At 40.6% G+C, this 19277-nt stretch overlaps 2 protein-coding genes across 3 annotated transcripts in view; one reads left to right on the top strand and one right to left on the bottom strand.

Moving 5' to 3' along the window:
- ZNF382 (zinc finger protein 382) overlaps positions 1–5536 on the bottom strand; it is a 33860-nt gene extending 28324 nt beyond the window's left edge. The window contains exons 1-3 of one of the 2 annotated variants that reach the window (XM_008140109.3): positions 5487–5536; positions 3210–3282; positions 268–394 (exon numbers count right to left, since the gene is read on the bottom strand). In XM_008140109.3, coding sequence (XP_008138331.2) covers positions 268–394; positions 3210–3218 — 136 coding nt within the window. In that variant the 5' untranslated portion in view covers positions 3219–3282; positions 5487–5536. Of the gene's footprint in view, positions 1–267; positions 407–3209; positions 3283–5486 lie in introns of those variants that run through there. The other variant, XM_054711247.1, reaches the window with a different exon arrangement.
- Positions 5537–5652: 116 nt separating this feature from the next.
- Positions 5653–19277, top strand: part of ZNF566 (zinc finger protein 566) — an 87614-nt gene continuing 73989 nt past the window's right edge. Inside the window, exon 1 of the mRNA XM_054711260.1 lies at positions 5653–5775. The gene's annotated coding sequence lies outside the window, so the exon portion shown is untranslated. The remainder of the gene's footprint in view (positions 5776–19277) is intronic.

The following is a 19277-nucleotide window of genomic DNA, read 5'->3' as shown; positions in this document are numbered from 1 at the left end:
TTTTAAAAATGAGACTTAACTTAATGTCCTTGGGCTTCAAAATAATTAAAAGAAGAGAAAGATATAGCTTCAAGGCAGCAGACAAGATATACATTAACATCTTACCCAAGTTAACACCTTGCACCAGGCAAGTGAGAACATACCAGACTTTCTGCTAACAGAAAGGGATTCACCAACTATGTTCCCTGAAATTAAAAGTTCCATTAAGTTTCAGAAACTCTTGAAAGGAGATGCATGATACTGAAAGATTCAAGGAGTTCTCCTTACCCACAGAGATAAGGTGGTAATAGTTTTCCAACATGACATCCCTGTAGAGGGCCTTCTGATCAGTGTCCAGTTGCTCCCACTCCTCCTGGGTGAAGTCCACAGTCACATCCTTGAATGACACTGATCCCTGTAAGGGCATACTCTAGTTCATCCTAAAGTGATTGCAACTAGTGAAAACTAGATATTGGAGGACTAGCTTTGACCATGTATAGTGGTCAGACTAGTTTTCTTATTTTGTTTTATACTGCATAACATTTTCTCTGAAAATAGATTCATCTGTATTTACTTATTAGCTCATGCTAAAAATATATGAGAACATACTATTTGCTTTGAATGTGATTGGTTACCTGGTGGACCAATATTAAAAAAACTCTGACCGCAATAATGAGAAGTTGCAGGGTAAGAGAGAGGCACTGCATTACACACTCAATAGATATTATATATGCAATAACAGGAATGTGAACAAGGGAAAGTGCTACAAAGTGAAGGAAAATTTCATTATGTATTCCAAGGCTTCATTGAGGACATAAAATTTTTAAATTCACAATGCATTTGTTTTGTAGTAGAAATACAGGGCATCAGCTTTTAAAATTCATTGGTAGAAAATAAACAGTAAATTCAGGAAATATAAAAGACAGTTTTTAAGAAAGAGTATTTGAGCTCTAAGAAGGAAAAGGTACATGGAGATTGGCAGTGTTTATATTTATGGAATAATATTACATTATTTTCCCCATAGAGCAGTAGTCTTAAAAAATGTACTGAGAACACTCACAACAGATGAGTATTTATAAATTACCAGTAGGCATTAATGGCAATCCACATTGTTAATGACTACTGCTCATGAATGCAAACTGTAGTATTTTCCTTCCTTTCAATATACTGTCCTGAACATTCCATTATAATTAAAACTTCACTTTGGGTCTACTGTTTTATGGAGTATAAAGAAAATGAAGAAATATTAAGTCAACACAAATGTAATAACTTTTGTACTTTAGAGGCAATACTCTTGAAGACTAGAGATGGCTTGAGATGTGTTAGGTGAGAAAAACAATAAAGTAACCATTGTTAGAGGTGTCTCTTAGATTAAGGTGTTATTAGTGGTCTAGCATGGGACTACTGGTTGCTATGATGAGTTGCAACAGAATTGGTCATAAATTGGTTGTAGAGTGAAAAAGATAGGCATAGCTCTTCAGTTACCTGCATAAGCAAATGGGTAGCTGCTAGGACTAAAAAATGGAAATGGGAAACAGAAGAAAGTATAAGCTGGACCAAAGAAGGTAATGAGGTCAGTCTTGAAAATGTACTTGAAGTGACTATGGAACATACAGGTGGTAATAGCTGTTAGAGGTTGGATATACTAGTATAGTTCTGACACTCTGGATAGAGAGGTATTTGAGAATCACTAGAATCAGATCGGTATAACCTTTACAGTGAATTTGATTGTGAATATAGAAAAAGAGTCAGTGAAGAGAAGAGAACCAATTAGCATTTTTGGAAAACCAATTTTTTAAAGACTGGTTGATGAAGATAAATCTTTTGAAAGAACAATATGAACACAGGACATTTTATCACCTTTGATTTAAAAGTAGAATATTTTAACAGTGGGCTAACATAGTCATTTCCTTCTCTTGTACCTACATATAAAAATTAGAATAGAAACTATAATAAACTAGAGGCTTGGTGCATGAAATTCGTGCACGGGGGGGGGGGAGGGTTTGTGTCCCTCAGCTCAGCCTGCACCCTCCCCAATCTCGGACATCACTCTCACAATCCAGGACTGCTGGCTTCTAACCGCTCGCCTGCCTGCCTGCCTGATTGCCCCTAACTGCTTCTGCCTGCCAGCCTGATCACACCCTAACCACACCCCTGCCAGCCTGATCGACACCTAACTGCTCCCCTGCTGGCCCAATTGCACCTAACTGCCCTCCCCTGCCGGCCTGATTGCCCCTAACTGCCCTTGCATTCTAGCCTGGTTGCCTCCAACTGCCCTTCCCGCAGGCCTGGTCACCCCTATCTGCCCTCCCCTGCTGGCCTGGTCCCCTCCAACTGCCCTCCCCTGCAGGCCTGATTGCCCCCAACTGCCCTCCCTTGCAGGCCTGGTCCCTCCCAACTGCCTTCCCCTGCTGGACTGATAGCCCACAACTGCCCTCCCCTGCTGGTCATCTTGTGACGGCCATCTTGTGTCCTGGAGTGATGGTCAATTTACATATTACCTCTTTATTATATAGGCATCTATAACAGCATTGACATAATGGAAAGGTTTTCACTGAGAGGCCAGAGTTTGTACAAATTGCTGGCAGACATGGATAAAATAGGGGGATCAAGGAGGAGAAATGCAAAAGCTCAGTTTTCTGATAAGCTTGCAAGTAAATCTATATCCTGAAAACTTCACAAAACAGGACATCTTACCACAAACTCATAATGCTATCCATAACTGCAAAACCTAGGTCAATGGGTATGATCAAGGTTTTTCCATGTCTACACCTTTACTCCTCACAACTTAGATCTCAAATCTGTGTCTAGACTAGATTCATTCAAGTAATATATCCCCATTTAGATCAAGATAATACATTTCTGTTTCAGCAGTAACTTTTGTGAGAAGACAGAAATGATGATGATATACTCAATGTATATGTGAACATTGGCTTCAACTAGAAAGTGCACTTGGGGAAGGCTTAAATTTATCTGGTTGGAATAAGAGAAACTCGGAACAGGGCTGTAACTAGGATGAGGCAGGCAAGGTAGCTATGATGTAAAATTTAGGGATGCACAGCTCTGAGAGTACTCCTTCAATTTTGTACCTAGGCTACCCAATCTAGGCCCTACTAGAGATTAGTTTCACGGAAGCCAACCCCCATATCCAGGAAATTTAAGAATAGGGAAATAAATGTTCATATAATCTGAAAACAAGTTTTTCAGAAAGAGAGGAAACATCATCTCACCTGAGGCATAGCTGTGAGATTTGCAAGAAATGAACCTTCTCTTCTGAGCTCTTCTTTTGGAAAGGGAAGAGTCCTGAGAAGGCAGAGATGGGAAGATAATACAAGAAACCATATGAAACCATATTTGACTTAGATTTCCCAGAATAACTCAATTAAATCTACATCAATGTTCACTATTTCAGCACTTGTCCACTCTGTATCCCATATAAATCCTGCTGCCTCACCAACACCAGAAACCTAATCTTTTGGTAGAATAGAATAAATTCTGGGGAATCTGTTGTGGCTTGGAGAGGGGGAACATTCCCTCTACAGATCTACTTTCATCTTCCATAGAGGATGGGTTTATTATATATTTCCAGGGTTTTTTTTCATGAACTTTCTACCAATTTATACCACCACCAGTAGTGCATAAGAATACCTTCTCATACCTTGATGAATGCAGCTAGCTGACAATAATTTTTCAATCTCTACTATCAATATTATAATTCTATTATACATATTCCTTATTATGAGTGAGAATAAGCTCCTTTTAATAAGTTTAAAGAAGACCCTGGCTGGGTAGCTCAGTTGGTTAGAGCGTTGTCCTGATACACCAAGGTTGAGGGCTTGATTCCCAGTCAGGGCTCATAAAAGAATCAACCAAAATAAGTAGAACAACAAATCAATGTTTCTCTCTCTTTTTCCCTCCCCATTCCCTTCTCTCTAAAATCAATAAATAAAAATTTAAAAAAAGTTTAAAGGAGCTTTTATTTATTTTATGTGATGGCATCTTCTTATAATATGTCTCTTTTTTCCCATGGGTTTTTACTTCCTAATTTGTTGATATTATCTTTTTAAATTTAGTAAATTAACCCTTTACCTACTTAAAGTTGCAAATACATTTTCTTAGCTATTCATATAACTATTAAAGTGTTTTTGCTTTGTGAAGATTTTATCCAGTGTTTTGTTGTTTAGCAATACTACAAAACATATAATCCATATTTTCTCAAGTTATGTGAAATGCCATCTCTATCATATATTCCATATCCCTATCTGCTTGAGAATATCTGGACTTTATATTTCTCTACTTCATCTCTTTATTGATTCATCTCTTTTACACTATGTAATAAGCACAGTTATTAATAATAACTATTTATTAATTTCCTAATAGCTAATTTAAATGTCAATAGTAAGCAACACTTTTTAGTAGTATAGGTATGGAAATAGAAAAGAAATGTACCTCTCTACTTTATAGGCTTCTAGTCAGAAAGCATAGTATTTTGCTAAGTAAAGTCAGAAGTATAGACTGATACAGTGAATATCTTAATTCACAAAATAACTATTTTAATTACTAAAATAAGATAGGCCTTGTGATTAAAAGTGTACCAAATACTCTTTATTATCTTAGAATGCCCAAAGAAGCTATTAACCTTGTCATCACTTTCACGCAGAAGCAGGAAATCTCACAGATATCCGTGTTGAAAGCACTAATTATGGAACACTATTCATTTTAACACATTACTTTTAGTTCATACGGTGTTTCCCTGCAATGAATCTTACCATCTAGAAATTATAAAAACGGTTACCTCTTCCTTTCCAATATTTATCTCTATTTTATTTGCTAAATAGCTATTGAGTTACAATTTTGGAGGCAGACTTAATGAATGCTACTCAGATAATCGCATCTTACATACCCAACTAGACAGCGGTCATGCAGAGTTTCTCCATCACAAAAAATAACAGTGGTTTACAAACACATGCATAGTTTACAGTCGATCAAACTTACCTCAGCAAACCAGCATCCCATAGCCCCCCATCTATCACAACCCCGGACAGCACATTCATTACATAATTCCAGGCAAAGTCTCAAAATCACATTGCAAATCACTTTTCACTTCTCCATCATCACCTACAGCCTCAAACACGACTCACACCAGATCTCTAAGTAGACAAAGGCAGGAGAAATCCCAGGTAGAAACATTACGCCGTCCACTTTTCACACAATCTTCCCTAACTTCTCGCAAACTAGCACACACCCAAAATGCAGCGGTCTGGGCAGGAGGACACACACACACACACACACACACACACACACACACACACACGCCACCCCCCCACCCCTCCCGTGCGGCTTCTTCGCTGCCACGCGCTTCCTCAGAGTCAAACAGACACAATCCCCCCTCTCGGAGGTCGTTCCAGGTCACACGCGACTGTCACCCTCACGGTCACGCCCACGGACCACGCCCGAGGCGCCCCCCAACCCCTCCGCCCTCCTCACAGATCGGAGTGTCTAGTTACCACGGGCCCAGTTCCAGCTCCCTTTTCTGAATGACCAGGAACGGCTTTGACCCCGGTTTCCTCCTTGGCCTCTCCGCTGGGCCCCGCTTTCCCAGTGTGACCTCCTGGCCCCGAGCTCCCCGGTCTCTCCTTCTCCAGAGCCCCCAGGACTCACACGCCTAGGACCCAAACGCCTCACCCCGGCCCAGGGTTGGTGGTCTGCGCCTGCGCACTCCCGCGTGCGTCGGGGCTCCCAGGAGCCCCCGGGGCGTCCGGTCTGGAACCCGAGATCCCAGCTGCGGCAGCGCAGGTCGGCTTGGGTCTCGGGTCCGCGCTTTTCCGGTTTGGGCTACGTTTCTCACAGGCCCCTGGGGGGAGCTAATGGACTTGGACCTCTGGTTCACTTCACGCCAGCCCTGCGGTCACCATGGTCTGTGTGGTGAGTGGAGGGAATGCGCGGTCGGGGTTGCGGAAGGACGCAGGAGGCCTGGAGGTTTGCGGGTGCGGGTGGAGGCAGCTGGCTTCGGCCTCTGTGAACCACCTGCTGAGGAAGGTGATGGGGCGGCGGGGGATGGGGAGGGTGCATGATTATGTGGCTGCGTCAGCTTGGGATGTAACTTTGAGGGTGCATGTCTGTGTGTGTAAGAGAGAGCGTGTGTGTTGTGCGTGCCTGTGCGTGCCATGCCCGGGATGTCCGCGTGGTAGGGAAGCCTTGATCTGCCCTGATTAGGCTCCTGGGACCGTGAGTGGGGTGGGGTGGACCCTCCAACCAGGATTGGCTGTGACTGTGAGGTGCGTTATACTGTGACCAAGTGATGCTGTGACTGGAGACCAATCAAAATTGTCGTAATCTAGCCGAAACCGGTTTGGGTCAGTGGATAGAGCGTCGGCCTGCGGACTCAAGGGTCCCAGGTTCGATTCCGGTCAAGGGCATGTACCTTGGTTGCGGGCACATCCCCAGTAGGGGGCGTGCAGGAGGCAGCTGATCGATGTTTCTAACTCTCTATCCCTCTCCCTTCCTCTCTGTAAAAAATCAATAAAATATTAAAAAAAAAAACTTGTATAAAGAAAATCCAGGAACTGATTTTTTTTTTAAAAAAAATTGTCGTAATCTAGCTTTCATTACTTTTAGGAGAGTAGAGCTTCATTTTAAAAAATTCTTTATTGTTTAAAGTATTACATATAGTATTACATATGTCTCCTTTTTCCCTCCCATTGACCTCTCCCCGGCCACCTCCAATCCCCAGCACACGCCTTCACCCCACTAGTGTCTGTGTCTATTGGTTATGCTTACAAGCATGCATACAAGTCCGTTGGTTGATCTCTAACCACCACCCCCTCTCCGCTTTCCTGCTGAGGTTTGACAGTCTGTTGGATGCTTCTCTGTCTCTGGATCTATTTTTCTTCATCAGTTTATGTTGTTCATTATATTCCACAAATGAGTGAGATCATGTGGTATTTATCTTTCTCCGCTGGCTTATTTCGCTTAGCATAATGCTCTCCAGCTCCATCCGTGTTGTTGCAAATGGTAGGAATTCCTTCTTTTTTAGTGCAGCATAGTATTCCATTGGGTAGATGTACCATAGTATTTTAATTCACTCATCTGCTGATGGGCACTTAGGCTGTTTCCAAATCTTAGCTATTGTAAATTGTGCTGCTGTGAACATAGGGGTGCATATGTCCTTTCTGATTGGTGTTTCTGATTTCTTGGGACATATTCCTAGAAGTGGGATTACTGGGTCAAATGGAAGTTACATTTTTAATTTTATGAGGTAATGCCATACTGTTTTCCACAGTGGCTGCACCAGTCTGCATTCCCACCAGCAGTGCTTGAGGGTTCCTTTTTCTCCGAATCCTCTCCAGCACTTGTCGTTTGTTGATTTGTTGATGATAGCCATTCTGACAGGTATGAGATGGTACCTCATTGTTGTTTTGATTTGCATCTCTCAGATGATTAGTGACTTTGAGCATGTTTTCATATGTCTCTTGGTCTTCTGTATGTCCACTTTTGAGAAGTGTCTATTTAAGTCCTTTGCCCATTTTTTATTGGATTGTTTATCTTCCTTTTGTTAAGTTGTATGAGTTCCCTGTAAATTTTGGAGATTAGGCCCTTATCTGAGATAACATTGGCAAATATGTTCTCCCATATAGTGAGCTCCATTTTCATTTTATTGATGGTTTCTTTTGCTGTGCACAAGCTTTTTAGTTTGATGTAGTCTCATTTGTTTATTTTTCCTTACTTTCCATTGCCCTAGGAGCTATATCGTAAAGATATTGCTATGACATATGTCTGATATTTTGCTGCCTGTGGATTCCTCTTAGATTTTTATGGTTACTTGTCTTACATTTAAGTCCTTTATCCATTTTGAGTTTATTTTTGTGTATGGTGTAAGTTGATCTAGTTTTGTTTTTGTTTGCATGTATCTGTCCAATTTTCCCAACACCATTTATTGAAGAGACTGTCTTGACTCCATTGTATGATCTTACCTCCTTTGTCAAATATTAATTGAGCATAGTGGCTTGGGTCAATTTCTGGGTTCTCTGTTCTGTTCGATTGGTCAATATGTCTGTTCTTATGCCAGTACTAGGCAGCTTTGAGAACAGAGGCTTTGTAATATAGCTTGGTATCTGGTATTATGATCTCTCCAACTTTGTTGTTCTTTCTCAAGATTGCTGCAGCTATTCGAGGTCTTATTTATTTATTTATTTATTTATTTATTTATTTATTGCTTAAGGTATTACAAATAGTAGTACATATGTTTCCTTTTTTCTGCCTCTCCCCCCACATTGCCCTCCTTTGGGCCTCCCCTACCCCCTAGCACCTGCCCTCCTTCCAGTTTCTTGTGTCTATTGGTTATGCTTATATGCATGCATACAAGTCCTTTAGTGATCTCTTACCCCCTCAACCCTCCCCTCCTGCCTGCTGTAGTTGACAGTCTGTTCTATGCTTCTTTGCCTCTGTCTATTTTTATTCAACAGTTTGTAATGTTCTTTATTATCCATAAATGAGTGAGATCATATGGTATTTTTCTTTCACTGACTGGCTTATTTCACTCAGCATAATGCTCTCCAGTTCCATCCATGCTGTTGCAAATGGTAAGAATTCCTTCTTTTTTACAGCAGTGTAGTATTCCATCATGTAGATGTAGCACAATTTTCTAATCCTCTCACCTGCTAATGGGCATTTAGGCTATTTCCAAATCTTAGCTATTGTAAATTGTGCTGCTATGAATATAGGGGTGCATATATCCTTTCTGATTGGTGTTTCTGTTTTCTTTGGATATATTCCTAGAAGTGGGATTACTGGGTCAAATGGCAGTTCCATTTTTTTAAATTTTTAAAAAGTTTTACATATGTCTCCTTTTCTCCCACTTGACACCCCCGCCCCCAGCCATTCCCACCCTGGGCAGACCCCCACCACCTCGGTGTCTGTGTCTATGCTAATATGCATGCATACAAGTCCATTGGTTGCTCTCTAACCCCCCATCCCCTACCATTTGTCTCTGGATCTATTCTTGTTCATCGAATTATGTTGATCATTATATTCCACATATGAGTGAGATCATGTGATATTTATCTTTCTCTGACTGGCTTATTTTGCTTAGCATAATGCTATCCAGTTCCATCCATGCTGTTGCAAATGGTAAAAGTTCCTTCTTTTTTATAGCGGCATAGTATGCCATTGTGTAGATGTACAACAGTTTTTTAATCCACTCATCTGCTGATGGGCACTTAGGCTGTTTCCAAATCTTAGCTATTGTAAATTGTGCTTCTATGGACACAGGGCTGCATATATTCTTTCTGATAGATGTTTCTAGCTTCTTGGGATATATTCCTAAAAGTGGGATCACTGGGTCAAATGGGAGTTCCATTTTTAGTTTTTTGAGGAAACGCTATACTGTTCTCCACAGTGGCTGCACCATTCTGCATTCCTACCAGCAGTGCACGAGGGTTCCTTTTTCTCCGCATCCTCTCCAGCACTTGTTGTTTGTTGATTTGTTGATGATAGCCATTCTGACAGGTATGAGATGGTACCTACCTCATTGTTGTTTTGATTCGCATCTCTCGAATGATTAGTGACTTTGAGCATGTTTTCTTATGTCTCTGAGCTCTCTGTATGCCCTCTTTTGAAAACTGTCTATTTAAGTCATTTGCCCATTTTTTATTGGATTGTTTATCTTCCTTTTGTTAAGTTGTATGAGTTCCCTGTAAATGTTGGAGATTAAACCCTTATCAGAGACAACATTGGCAAATATGTTCTCCCATGCGGTGGGCTTTCTTGTTGTTTTGTTGATGGCTTCTTTTGCTGTGCACAAGCTTTTTATTTTGATGTAGTCCCATTTGTTTATTTTCTCTTTATTTCCATTGCCCTAGGAGTTGTATCGGTGAAGATATTGCTATGAAAAATGTCTGCTATTTTGCTGCCTATGGCTGCTTCTAAGATTTTTATGGTTTCCCATCTTACGTTTAAGTCCTTTATCTATTTTGAGTTTACACTGAGTGGCCAGATTATTATGATCTCTGAAGGCATAATAATCTGGTCACTCAGTGTATTTGTATCTCAAATGGGTACCAAAAGTATTCTAGACTTTTACTGGAGATCAACCACCTATTTGTCCTGAGCTTTCTATCAGCCAGTGCAAAGGGGAAAAACTGATCAGGTGCACGATTTATAGTATCTTTGATAGCAAATAAATGAGGTGCTCAAGAGAAGTACACTGAGTGGCCAAATTATTATGCGTTCAGAGATCATAATAATCTGGCCACTCAGTGTATTTTTATGTATGGTGTAAGTTGGTGGTCTAGTTTCATTTTTTTTTTTTGCAAGTATCTATCCAGTTTTCCTAACACCATTTATTGAAGAGACTGTCTTGTCTCCATTGTATGTTCTTGCCTTCTTCGTCAAATATTAATTGAGCTTACTGGCTTGTGTTGATTTCTGGGTTCTCTGTTCTGATCCACTGGTCTATATGTCTGTTCTTGTGCCATTACCAGACAGTTTTGAGAACAGTGGCTTTGTAGTATAGCTTGATATCTGGTATTGTGATCCCTCCAACATTGTTCTTCTTTCTCAAGATTGCTGTAGCTATTCAGGGTCTTTTTTTTAATTCCAGATGAATTTTTGGAGAATTTGTTCTAGGTCTTTGAAGTATGTCGTTGGTATTTTATTGGGGATAGCATTGAATTTATAGATTGCTTTGGGTAGTATGGACATTTTAATGATGTTGATTCTACCAATCCATGAACATGGTATATTCTTCCATTTGTTCATGTCTTCCTCTATCTCTTTTTTCAGCATCCTGAAATTTTGTGAATACAGGTCCTTTGTCTCCTTGGTTAAGTTTATTCCTAGGTATCTTAATTTTTTGTTGCAATGGTAAGTGGGATTGCTTTTTAAATTTCTCTTTCTCTGAGTTCATTATTGGTGTACAGAAAAGCCATAGACTTCTGGGTGTTAATTTTGTATCCTGCTACATTGCCAAATTCATTTATTACGTCTCGTAGTTTTTTGATGGAGTCTTTGGGGTTTTCTATGTATAATATCATGTCTGTGAATAAAAAGTTTTACTTCTTCTTTTCCAAATTGGATGCCTTTTATTTCTTCTTCTTGTCTGATTGCAATGGCTAGTACTTCCAGTACTATGTCAAACAGGAGTGGTGAGAGTGGGCATCTATGTCTTGTTCCTATTCTTAGGGGAAATAGTTTTAGTTTTTGCCCATTGAGTATGATGTTGCTGTGGGTTTGTCATATATGGCTTTTATTATGTTGAGTTTTGATCCTTCTATTCCCACCTTGCTGAGATTTTTTATGAAGAAAGGGTGTTGGATTTTGTTAAGTGCTTTTTCTGCATCAATGGATATGATTATATGGTTTTTATCTCTGTTTTTTTATGTGGTGTATCACATTTATTGATGTGCAAATGTTGTACCATCCTTGCTTCCCCGGAATAAATCCCACTTGGTCATGGTGTATGATGTTTCTAATGTAACGCTGGATTCGATTTGCTAGAATTTTGTTGAGGATTTTGGCATTTATGTTCATGAGGGATGCTGGCCTGTAATTCTCTTTCATTGTGTTGTCTTTATCTGGTTTTGGATTAGGGTAATGCTGGCTTCATAGAAGGAGCTGGGACTTGCTCCTTCCTCTTGAATTTTTTGGAATAGTTTGAGGAAGATAGGTTTTATTTCTTCTTTAAATGTTTGATAAAACTCCCCTGTGAAGGCGTCTGGTCCAGGGCTTTTGTTTGTTTGAAGTTTTTTTGTTTTTTGTTTTTTTTATTACTGCTTCAATTTCCTCCATAGTTATAGGCCTATTCAGATTTTTTATTCCTCCTGGTTGAGTTTTGGAAGGTCATATTTTTCTAGGATTATGTCCATTTCTTCTAGGTTGACCAGTTTGTTGGAGTAGAGTTGCTCATAGTTATTTTTTTAAAAAACAATTCTTCGTATTTCTGTGGGGTCTGTTGTTATTTCACCTCTTTCATTTCTGATTTTGTTTATTTGGGTCTTCTCTCTTTGCTTCTTGGTGAGCCTGGCTAGAGGTTCATCAGTCTTGTTTATCCTTTCAAAGAACCAGCTCTTGGTTTAATTGATCTTTTGTTTTTTTTTTTATTTTTGGTCTCTATGTCATTTATTTCCACTCTGGTCATTGTTATTTCCTTCTTTCTGCTCACTCTGGGCTTTTCTTGTTGCTCTCTTTCTAATTCTTCAATTTGCAGTTTTATTAGATGTTTTATTACCAGTTTTTTTTTTTTGTTTGTTTTTTTTGAAGTAGGCCTGTAATGTTATGAACTTCCCTCTCAGGATTGCTTTCACTATGTCCCAGAGATTTTGGATTGTTGTGTTTTCATTGTCGTTTGTTTCCAGGATGTTTTTATTTCTTCTTTGATCTCTTTGGTAACCCAGTCATTGTTTAATAGCATGTTATTCAGCCTCCAAGTGTTTGAATTTTTGTGATTGTTTTTACTGTAGTTGATTTCTAATTTTATGCCATTGTGATCTGAGGAGATGCTTGATATGATTTCAGTCTTCTTGAATTTGGAGAGACTTTGCCTGTGTTCCTATACATGGACTATCTTTGAAAATGTCCCATTTGCTCTTGAGAAGGATGTATATTCCATAGTTTTGGGATGGAATGTTCTAAAGATGTATTTTAAGTCCATCAGATCTAGTGAGTCGTTTAGGATGGAAGTTTCTTGCTATTTTTTTTTGTCTAGAGGATTTATCCAGTGATGTTTATGGGGTATTAAAGTCTCCTACTATGATTGTGTTGCTGTCATTCTCTCCCCTGATAGCATCCAGAAGTTTTTTTTATGTATTTAGGTGCTCCTGCATTGGGTGCATAAATGTTTACCAGAGTTATATCCTCTTGTTGTATCAATCCTTTTAGAATTATGAAATGGCCTTTCTTGTCTCTTTGTTATGGTCTTCACTTTGAAGTCTATTTTGTCAGATATGAGTATTGCTACTCCAGTTTGTGGTTTGTTTTTTTTTCATTTCCATTTGCCTGGTAGATATTTTTCCATCCCTTCACTTTCAGTCTGTGTGAGTCCCTTGTTTTGAGATGGTTCTCCTGTAGACAGCATATAAATGGGTCATGTTTTCTTATCCATTCAGTCACTCGATGTCTTTTGATTGGAGCACCTAATCCATTTATGTTTAATGTTATTATTGACTAGAGGTCCGTTGCACAAAGATTCGTGCAATAGGCCTTCCTTCCCCTGGCTGCCAGCACCAGTTTTCCTCTGGCACCCGGGACCCAGGCCTTTGCTCCAGCTGCAGTGGAGAAGCCAAGCCTCTTCAGTCTTCAGTCTTTGCTCAGGCTGGAAGCTTCAATCTTCGCTCTGCATCTGCATATGCAAATTAACCCACCATATTTGTTGGGTTAATTTGCATACTCACTCCCGATTGACTGGTGGGCATCGCGGAGGTATGGTCAATTTGCATATTTCTCTTTTATTAGTGTAGATAGGTACTTGTTTGTAGCCATTTCTGTACTTTATGCCTGTGTTCCTTCCTCCCTTTCTATTTCTTCTTTTTACAGCATTCCCTTTAGCATTTCTTGCTTTGCTGGCTTGGTAGTGATAAATTCCCTTAGCCTTTTTCGTCTGTGAAGCTCCTGATTTCCCCTTCAATTTTGATTGATAGTCTTCCTGGATAAAGCCTTATTGGATTCAGTCCTTTGCTTTGCGTCACTTTGTATACTTCCTTCCATTCCCTTCTAGCTTGATGTGTTTCTGTTGAGAAATAATTGGATAATCTGATCGGGGGCCTTTGTAAGTAACTCTCTGTCTCTCTCTTGCAGCCTTTAAGATTCTTTCTTTGTTGTTAACATTTGCCATTGTAATTATGATGTGTCCTCCCTGCTTGTTTGTGGTGTCAGCGGGGTTTCACCTTCCAAGACTGCCTGGTTTGGCAACCCCCTGGAAGACCCGCAGGATCCGACTGTCCCTATCTCTCTCACACACACACCACACACGTCCACACACTCCTCTATCGCTTTCTCACACTCTCTCCCTCCCTACCTTCTTGCTAGTCGCCATCCCCAATCATTTGATTCTTTTTCATCATTGATGTTTCTATCGCTCTCTCCTTCTCCCTTCCTCTCTAAAATCAATTAAAAAATATGTGTGTGTGTGTGTGTGTGTGTGTGTTTAAAAAGAGTCTCTTTCCTACGCATTTCCCAAAAGGAGGGGGAAAAATAGTCTCTGGTTGAGGATGTTGCAGGCCCCTCCCTGAGGAGGGGGCCAAGCACTTTTTTCAGTTCCAAGAAAATAGCCTCTGAGGGTCTCACATTTGCAATGTCCTGCTCTGAGCTTCTCTCTCATTCCCCACAGAGCTGCACCTAGCATGGGTATCCAGGACTTCACAGAGCTGAAACAACCAGTCTTTTGTTAAGAGTGGTGTTTATGGCCTGCAGGAGGGGAGACAGGCTCTACTTCTCCTTCCGGGGCTGCCTGTAGGAACTCACAGGGAACTCACATCAGCCTCCCCACCATGCAGTCAAAGAACCCAGCATTCTTCCAGCTGTATCCCCAATAGGAGCCTCCTGGGGGATACAGCCCAACAATCCAAGCACTGCATGGAACCAATGCCCTCACACCATCAGTCCAAGCCAGAGTGTTTAGAAAGTTAGGCTGTCCCAGGACTATGATCTCTCCACACAGCTGGTGTTCACTAAGTGAGAGCCAAAATTCTCAGCTCAATTGGTGCTCTCAACTCTCCTCAGTGTGGGTCAAAAATCCCCCAACTGTGCTGCTACCTTTTGCAGCCAATTCAGCAGAAGGGAGCAGCCTCACCCAGCATTTGAGGTGGGTCCTTTTGCCCTTCCCCACGCCAAACAGGTTGGTCACTGACTGGGGTTCTACCTAATGCCTTTCAAGAAAGAAGAGGGTCCCTCAAAGTCACTGCTGGATGTAGCCTGCAGACAACTCTGCTGGACCCAAACACCACAGAGCAGCCTTTTCAGCAGTCAGAGTCCCTGCAAATTTCTCAAGCTGGCACTGCTAACAAAAAGGAGCCCTTCTGCCCTGGAAAGGTATGGTCCCAGTCTCCCAGTCAGACAGAATTCCCCTTGTTCCCTCTACCTAATGCTATGTGGGATTTCCCCATATCTGCTGCTCTGGGTTTAGGATCCCTACATGGAACTGAGACTCCATACTCCCAAAGGAAGGGCAGTTTGCATCTGATATCTCTAAGGCTGAGTCCTGCTGCACCTGCTCCAGGGGGCCTCCCCTCTCCTCAAACCCCTCCCCCTTTCACCAGTCTCTATGTGCTTTCTTTGGTGCTCCTTAGATAGGATATGTCCAATCAGCTGTACTTCACCTGGTTTTACACGTTGATTGCACAGTATTTTAGCTGTAAATCTGGTCCCTGGCTGGGAGGAAGGGCCCTCAGCCTCTGGTTATGCTGTAGCATTCTCAGGGAGTCTAAATAAAAAGTTTTTAAAAAGAAACCACCATACCCATACAAAAGGAAAGGCGGCAGGCATCAAAAATGATAAAGGAATTACATCCTATATAATAAAGATGTAATATGCAAATGGTCGTTACTCCGTGAAGCATAACAACCGGCCTTGTAATGACCAGATCACAGATCAGTAGGACGGTGGGTCAGGGAGCTACAAGCAGGCAGCAGAGAGCTACAGGAGGGGGCAGGGCATCAAGCTATGAGTGGGGACAGGGAGACAGAGGGAGCTACAGGAGGGCAGGACAGCAGGCAGAGAGCTACGGAGGATAGCAGCGAGCTACTGGTGAACTACTGGTGGACAGATTCATGTGCAGGACTACTGCTCTTTAAATGAAAAGATAAAACTTAAGAGTGTGTATTATTGTTCTCTTTTTTTTTTATGCCACTACCCAGTTGTTTTATTTGCAATTTGAGCCATTTAAAGACCAATAAACTTTCTTTTTAAAAAATGTTTGTGGTGTTACTTGATGCTTACAATATGACATGTAAAATTCAGATTTATCAACCCTGGGTATCTTTACCAGAGATTTATTATTTTTTAAAATTTAATAAATCTTTATTGTTCAGATTATTACAATTGTTTCTCCTTCCCCCTTCTCCCCCCCATAGCTCCCCTCCACCCAGTTCCCATCCCACCCTCTGCCCTTACCTCTCCCCCACTATCCTCATCCATAGGTATACGATTTTTGTCCAGTCTCTTCCTGCACTCCCCACACCCCTTTCTCCCTGAGAATTATCAGTCCACTCCCTTTCTATGCCCCTGATTCTATTATATTCTACCAGTTTATTCTGTTCCTCAGATTTTTAATTCACTTGATTCACTTTTTGATAGATATGTATTTGTTGTTCATAATTTTTATCTTTACTTTTTTCTTCTGCTTCCTCTTCTTAAAGAATACCTTTCAGCATTTCATATAATACTGGTTTGGTGTTAATGAACTCCTTTAGCTTTTTCTTATCTGTGAAGCTCTTTATCTGACCTTCAATTCTGAATGATAACTTTGCTGGGTAGAGTAATCTTGGTTGTAGGTTCTTGCTATTCATCACTTTGAATATTTCTTGCCACTCCCGTCTGGCCTGCATAGTTTCTGTTGAGAAATCAGCTGACAGTCATATGGGTGCACCCGTGTAGGTAATTAACCGTTTTGCTCTTGCTGCTTTTAATATACTCTCTTTGTCTTTTGCTCTTGACATTTTAATTATGATGTGTCTTGGTGTGGTCCTCTTTGGATTCCTTTTGTTTGGGGTTCTGTGCACTTTTTGGACTTGTAAGTCTATTTCTTTCACCAGGTGGGGGAAGTTTTCAGTCATTATTTCTTCAAATAGGTTTTTAGTATCTTGCTCTCTCTCTTCTTCTGGAACCCCCATAAGTCTGATGTTGGTACACTTGAAGTTGTCTCAGAGGCTTCTTACACTCAGAGGCTTCAAATTTTTGGATTCTTTTTTCTTTTCCGGTTGAGTATTCTTTGCTTCTTCGTATTTTAAATCTTTGACTTGATTATTGCATTCCTCTAGACTGCTGTTGGGTCTCTGTATAATATTTTTTATTTCAGTCAGTGTATGTTTAATTTCTAGTTGGTCCTTTTTCATATCCTTGAGGGTCTCGCTAAATTTATTGGCCTTTTCTAGGAAATTCTTGAAAACTTATAACTGTGGTTTTGAACTCTATATCCAGTCATTTGCTTTCCTCCATTTCTTTCATTTGTGACCTGTTTCTTTGTCTCCGCATTTTTATGTCCTTTCCTTTGATTGCAATGTGTAAATATACACTGAGTGGCCAGATTATTATGATCTCTGAACACATAATAATATGGCCACTCAGTGTATATCCTATATAATAAAAGGCTAATATGCAAATTGTCCCCTTGACCAGGAGATCTACCAGCAGGCAGGCGGGCCAACTGCCCATGTCCCCTCCCCCTGGCCAGGCTGGCTGGACTCTACCCATGCACGAATTCATGCACCAGGCCCCTCATATATGTGTGTGTGTGTGTGTGTGTGTTTGATACACACACACACACACACACACACACATACACTGAGTGGCCAGATTATTATGCGTTCAGAGATCATAATAATCTGGCCACTCATCATAATAATCTGGCCACTCAGTGTAGATGTAACCTGCCATTCTCTGGAGCATTATCTCAATTTGTTGAGGTTCTGCTTCCTGGCATATGTTGATAGTTTGGCTCAAATAAACTCACAAAAATTCTTTACAGGTTTGAATGTTTTTATGTTAACACTACTCAGCTATAAAATGAAATACTGCCATTTGCAACAACATGGATGGAGCTTGAGAATCATGCTAAGCCAAATAAGTAAAAAAAAATTAAGACTCATATGATTTCACTAATATTTGGGATCTAAAACTGAAAGCAACAAATAAATAAACAAGGAAAACAAACAGAAACTCATAGACACAGACAATAGTATGGTGGTTACCAGAGGGAAGGGAGATGGAAGGGTAGTAAAGGGAAAAGGGATCAAACATGGTGATGTAAAATGATTTGACTGGGTGGTGGGCACACAGTGCAATATAAAGATCATAGAAATGTACACTTGAAACCTATGTACTTATTAACCACTGTCACTCCAATAGTTTGTGGTTTTTTTTAAGGAGAGAAACGCCCTAGCTGGTTTGGCTCAGTGGATAGAGCATCGGCCTGCAGACCAAAGGGTCCTAGGTCTGATTCCAGTCAAGGGCATGTACTTCAGTTGCAGGCTCCTCCCGGGGCCAGGCCCTGGTCAGGGCGTGTGCAGGAGACAACCAACTGATGTTTCTCTCACATTGATATTTCCATCTTTCTCTCTCTCTTCCACTCTCTCTAAAAATCAATGGAAAAATATCCTTGGGTGAGGATTAAAATAAATAAATAGTCTCCTTAAAAAGAGACAAAACAACTAACAGTATCTAATAGTAAAAATACCCTCATCCTGGCCGGTGTGGCTGAGTTGGAGTATCATTCAATACACCAGAAGGTCGCAAGTTTGATTCCCAGTCAGGGCACATGCTCAGGTTGTGGGTTTGGTCCCCGTGTGGGGTGCATGCAAGAGGCAACTGATTGATGTTTCTCTCTCACATTGATGTCTCTCTCTCCCTCTTTCTCTCAAATCAATAAAAAACATGTCCTCAGTTGAAGATTAAAAAGTATTCACAAAGATCTTTTAATTATGTGGGATGTTACAATATCACTTAAATGAAAATATAATAAAAATGTATGTATGCAGAAATGTGTATATGTATCTACATTTTTATATTTGTGGATACATGTAAAACCAAAATACTCAGCCCATAAAATAATCTGAATAATTTGCTAGATTACTAAGAGAAAATTAGGGAGTGCAAGGAAGCTATTTCCAAAGAGAAATATAGTAGGTTCCAGGTCACTTGATGTCTTTGTTAGGCGTTTGCCAATAAAGAAAATCATGTGCTGAAAAAAATAAAGTACTTTGGAAACAAAAAATTCCAAAGCATCTTGAATATGACTTATTTTTAATGTTATATCTGTTTTTAAAATATGTTTTTATTGATTTCAGAGAGGAAAGGAGAGGGAGAGAAACACCAGTGATGAGAGAGTCATTTATCCACTGCTTCCTGCATCCCTTACTGGGAATCCAGCCAGAATCTGGCTCAAATCCAACGCTGGCCTCCTGGTTAATAGGTCGAGGCTCAATCACTGAGCCACACGGGTGGGGCTTAAATACTGTATAACTTTTAGTCGTCACAACTATTATTTCCTCCTCCTCTGAACTCACTGGGAGGATAGAGATGGGGAGCGAGACAACAGACCTTTTTTGAGACCCAGATGCTCTGCTTTCCCTTCCCAGACCAGGGGAGTG

Source organism: Eptesicus fuscus, chromosome 21 (assembly GCF_027574615.1).
Source record: "Eptesicus fuscus isolate TK198812 chromosome 21, DD_ASM_mEF_20220401, whole genome shotgun sequence".
NCBI lineage: Eukaryota > Metazoa > Chordata > Mammalia > Chiroptera > Vespertilionidae > Eptesicus > Eptesicus fuscus.
Note: the sequence above shows the minus strand (reverse complement) of the source record. Positions and strands in the feature narration are given on the sequence as shown.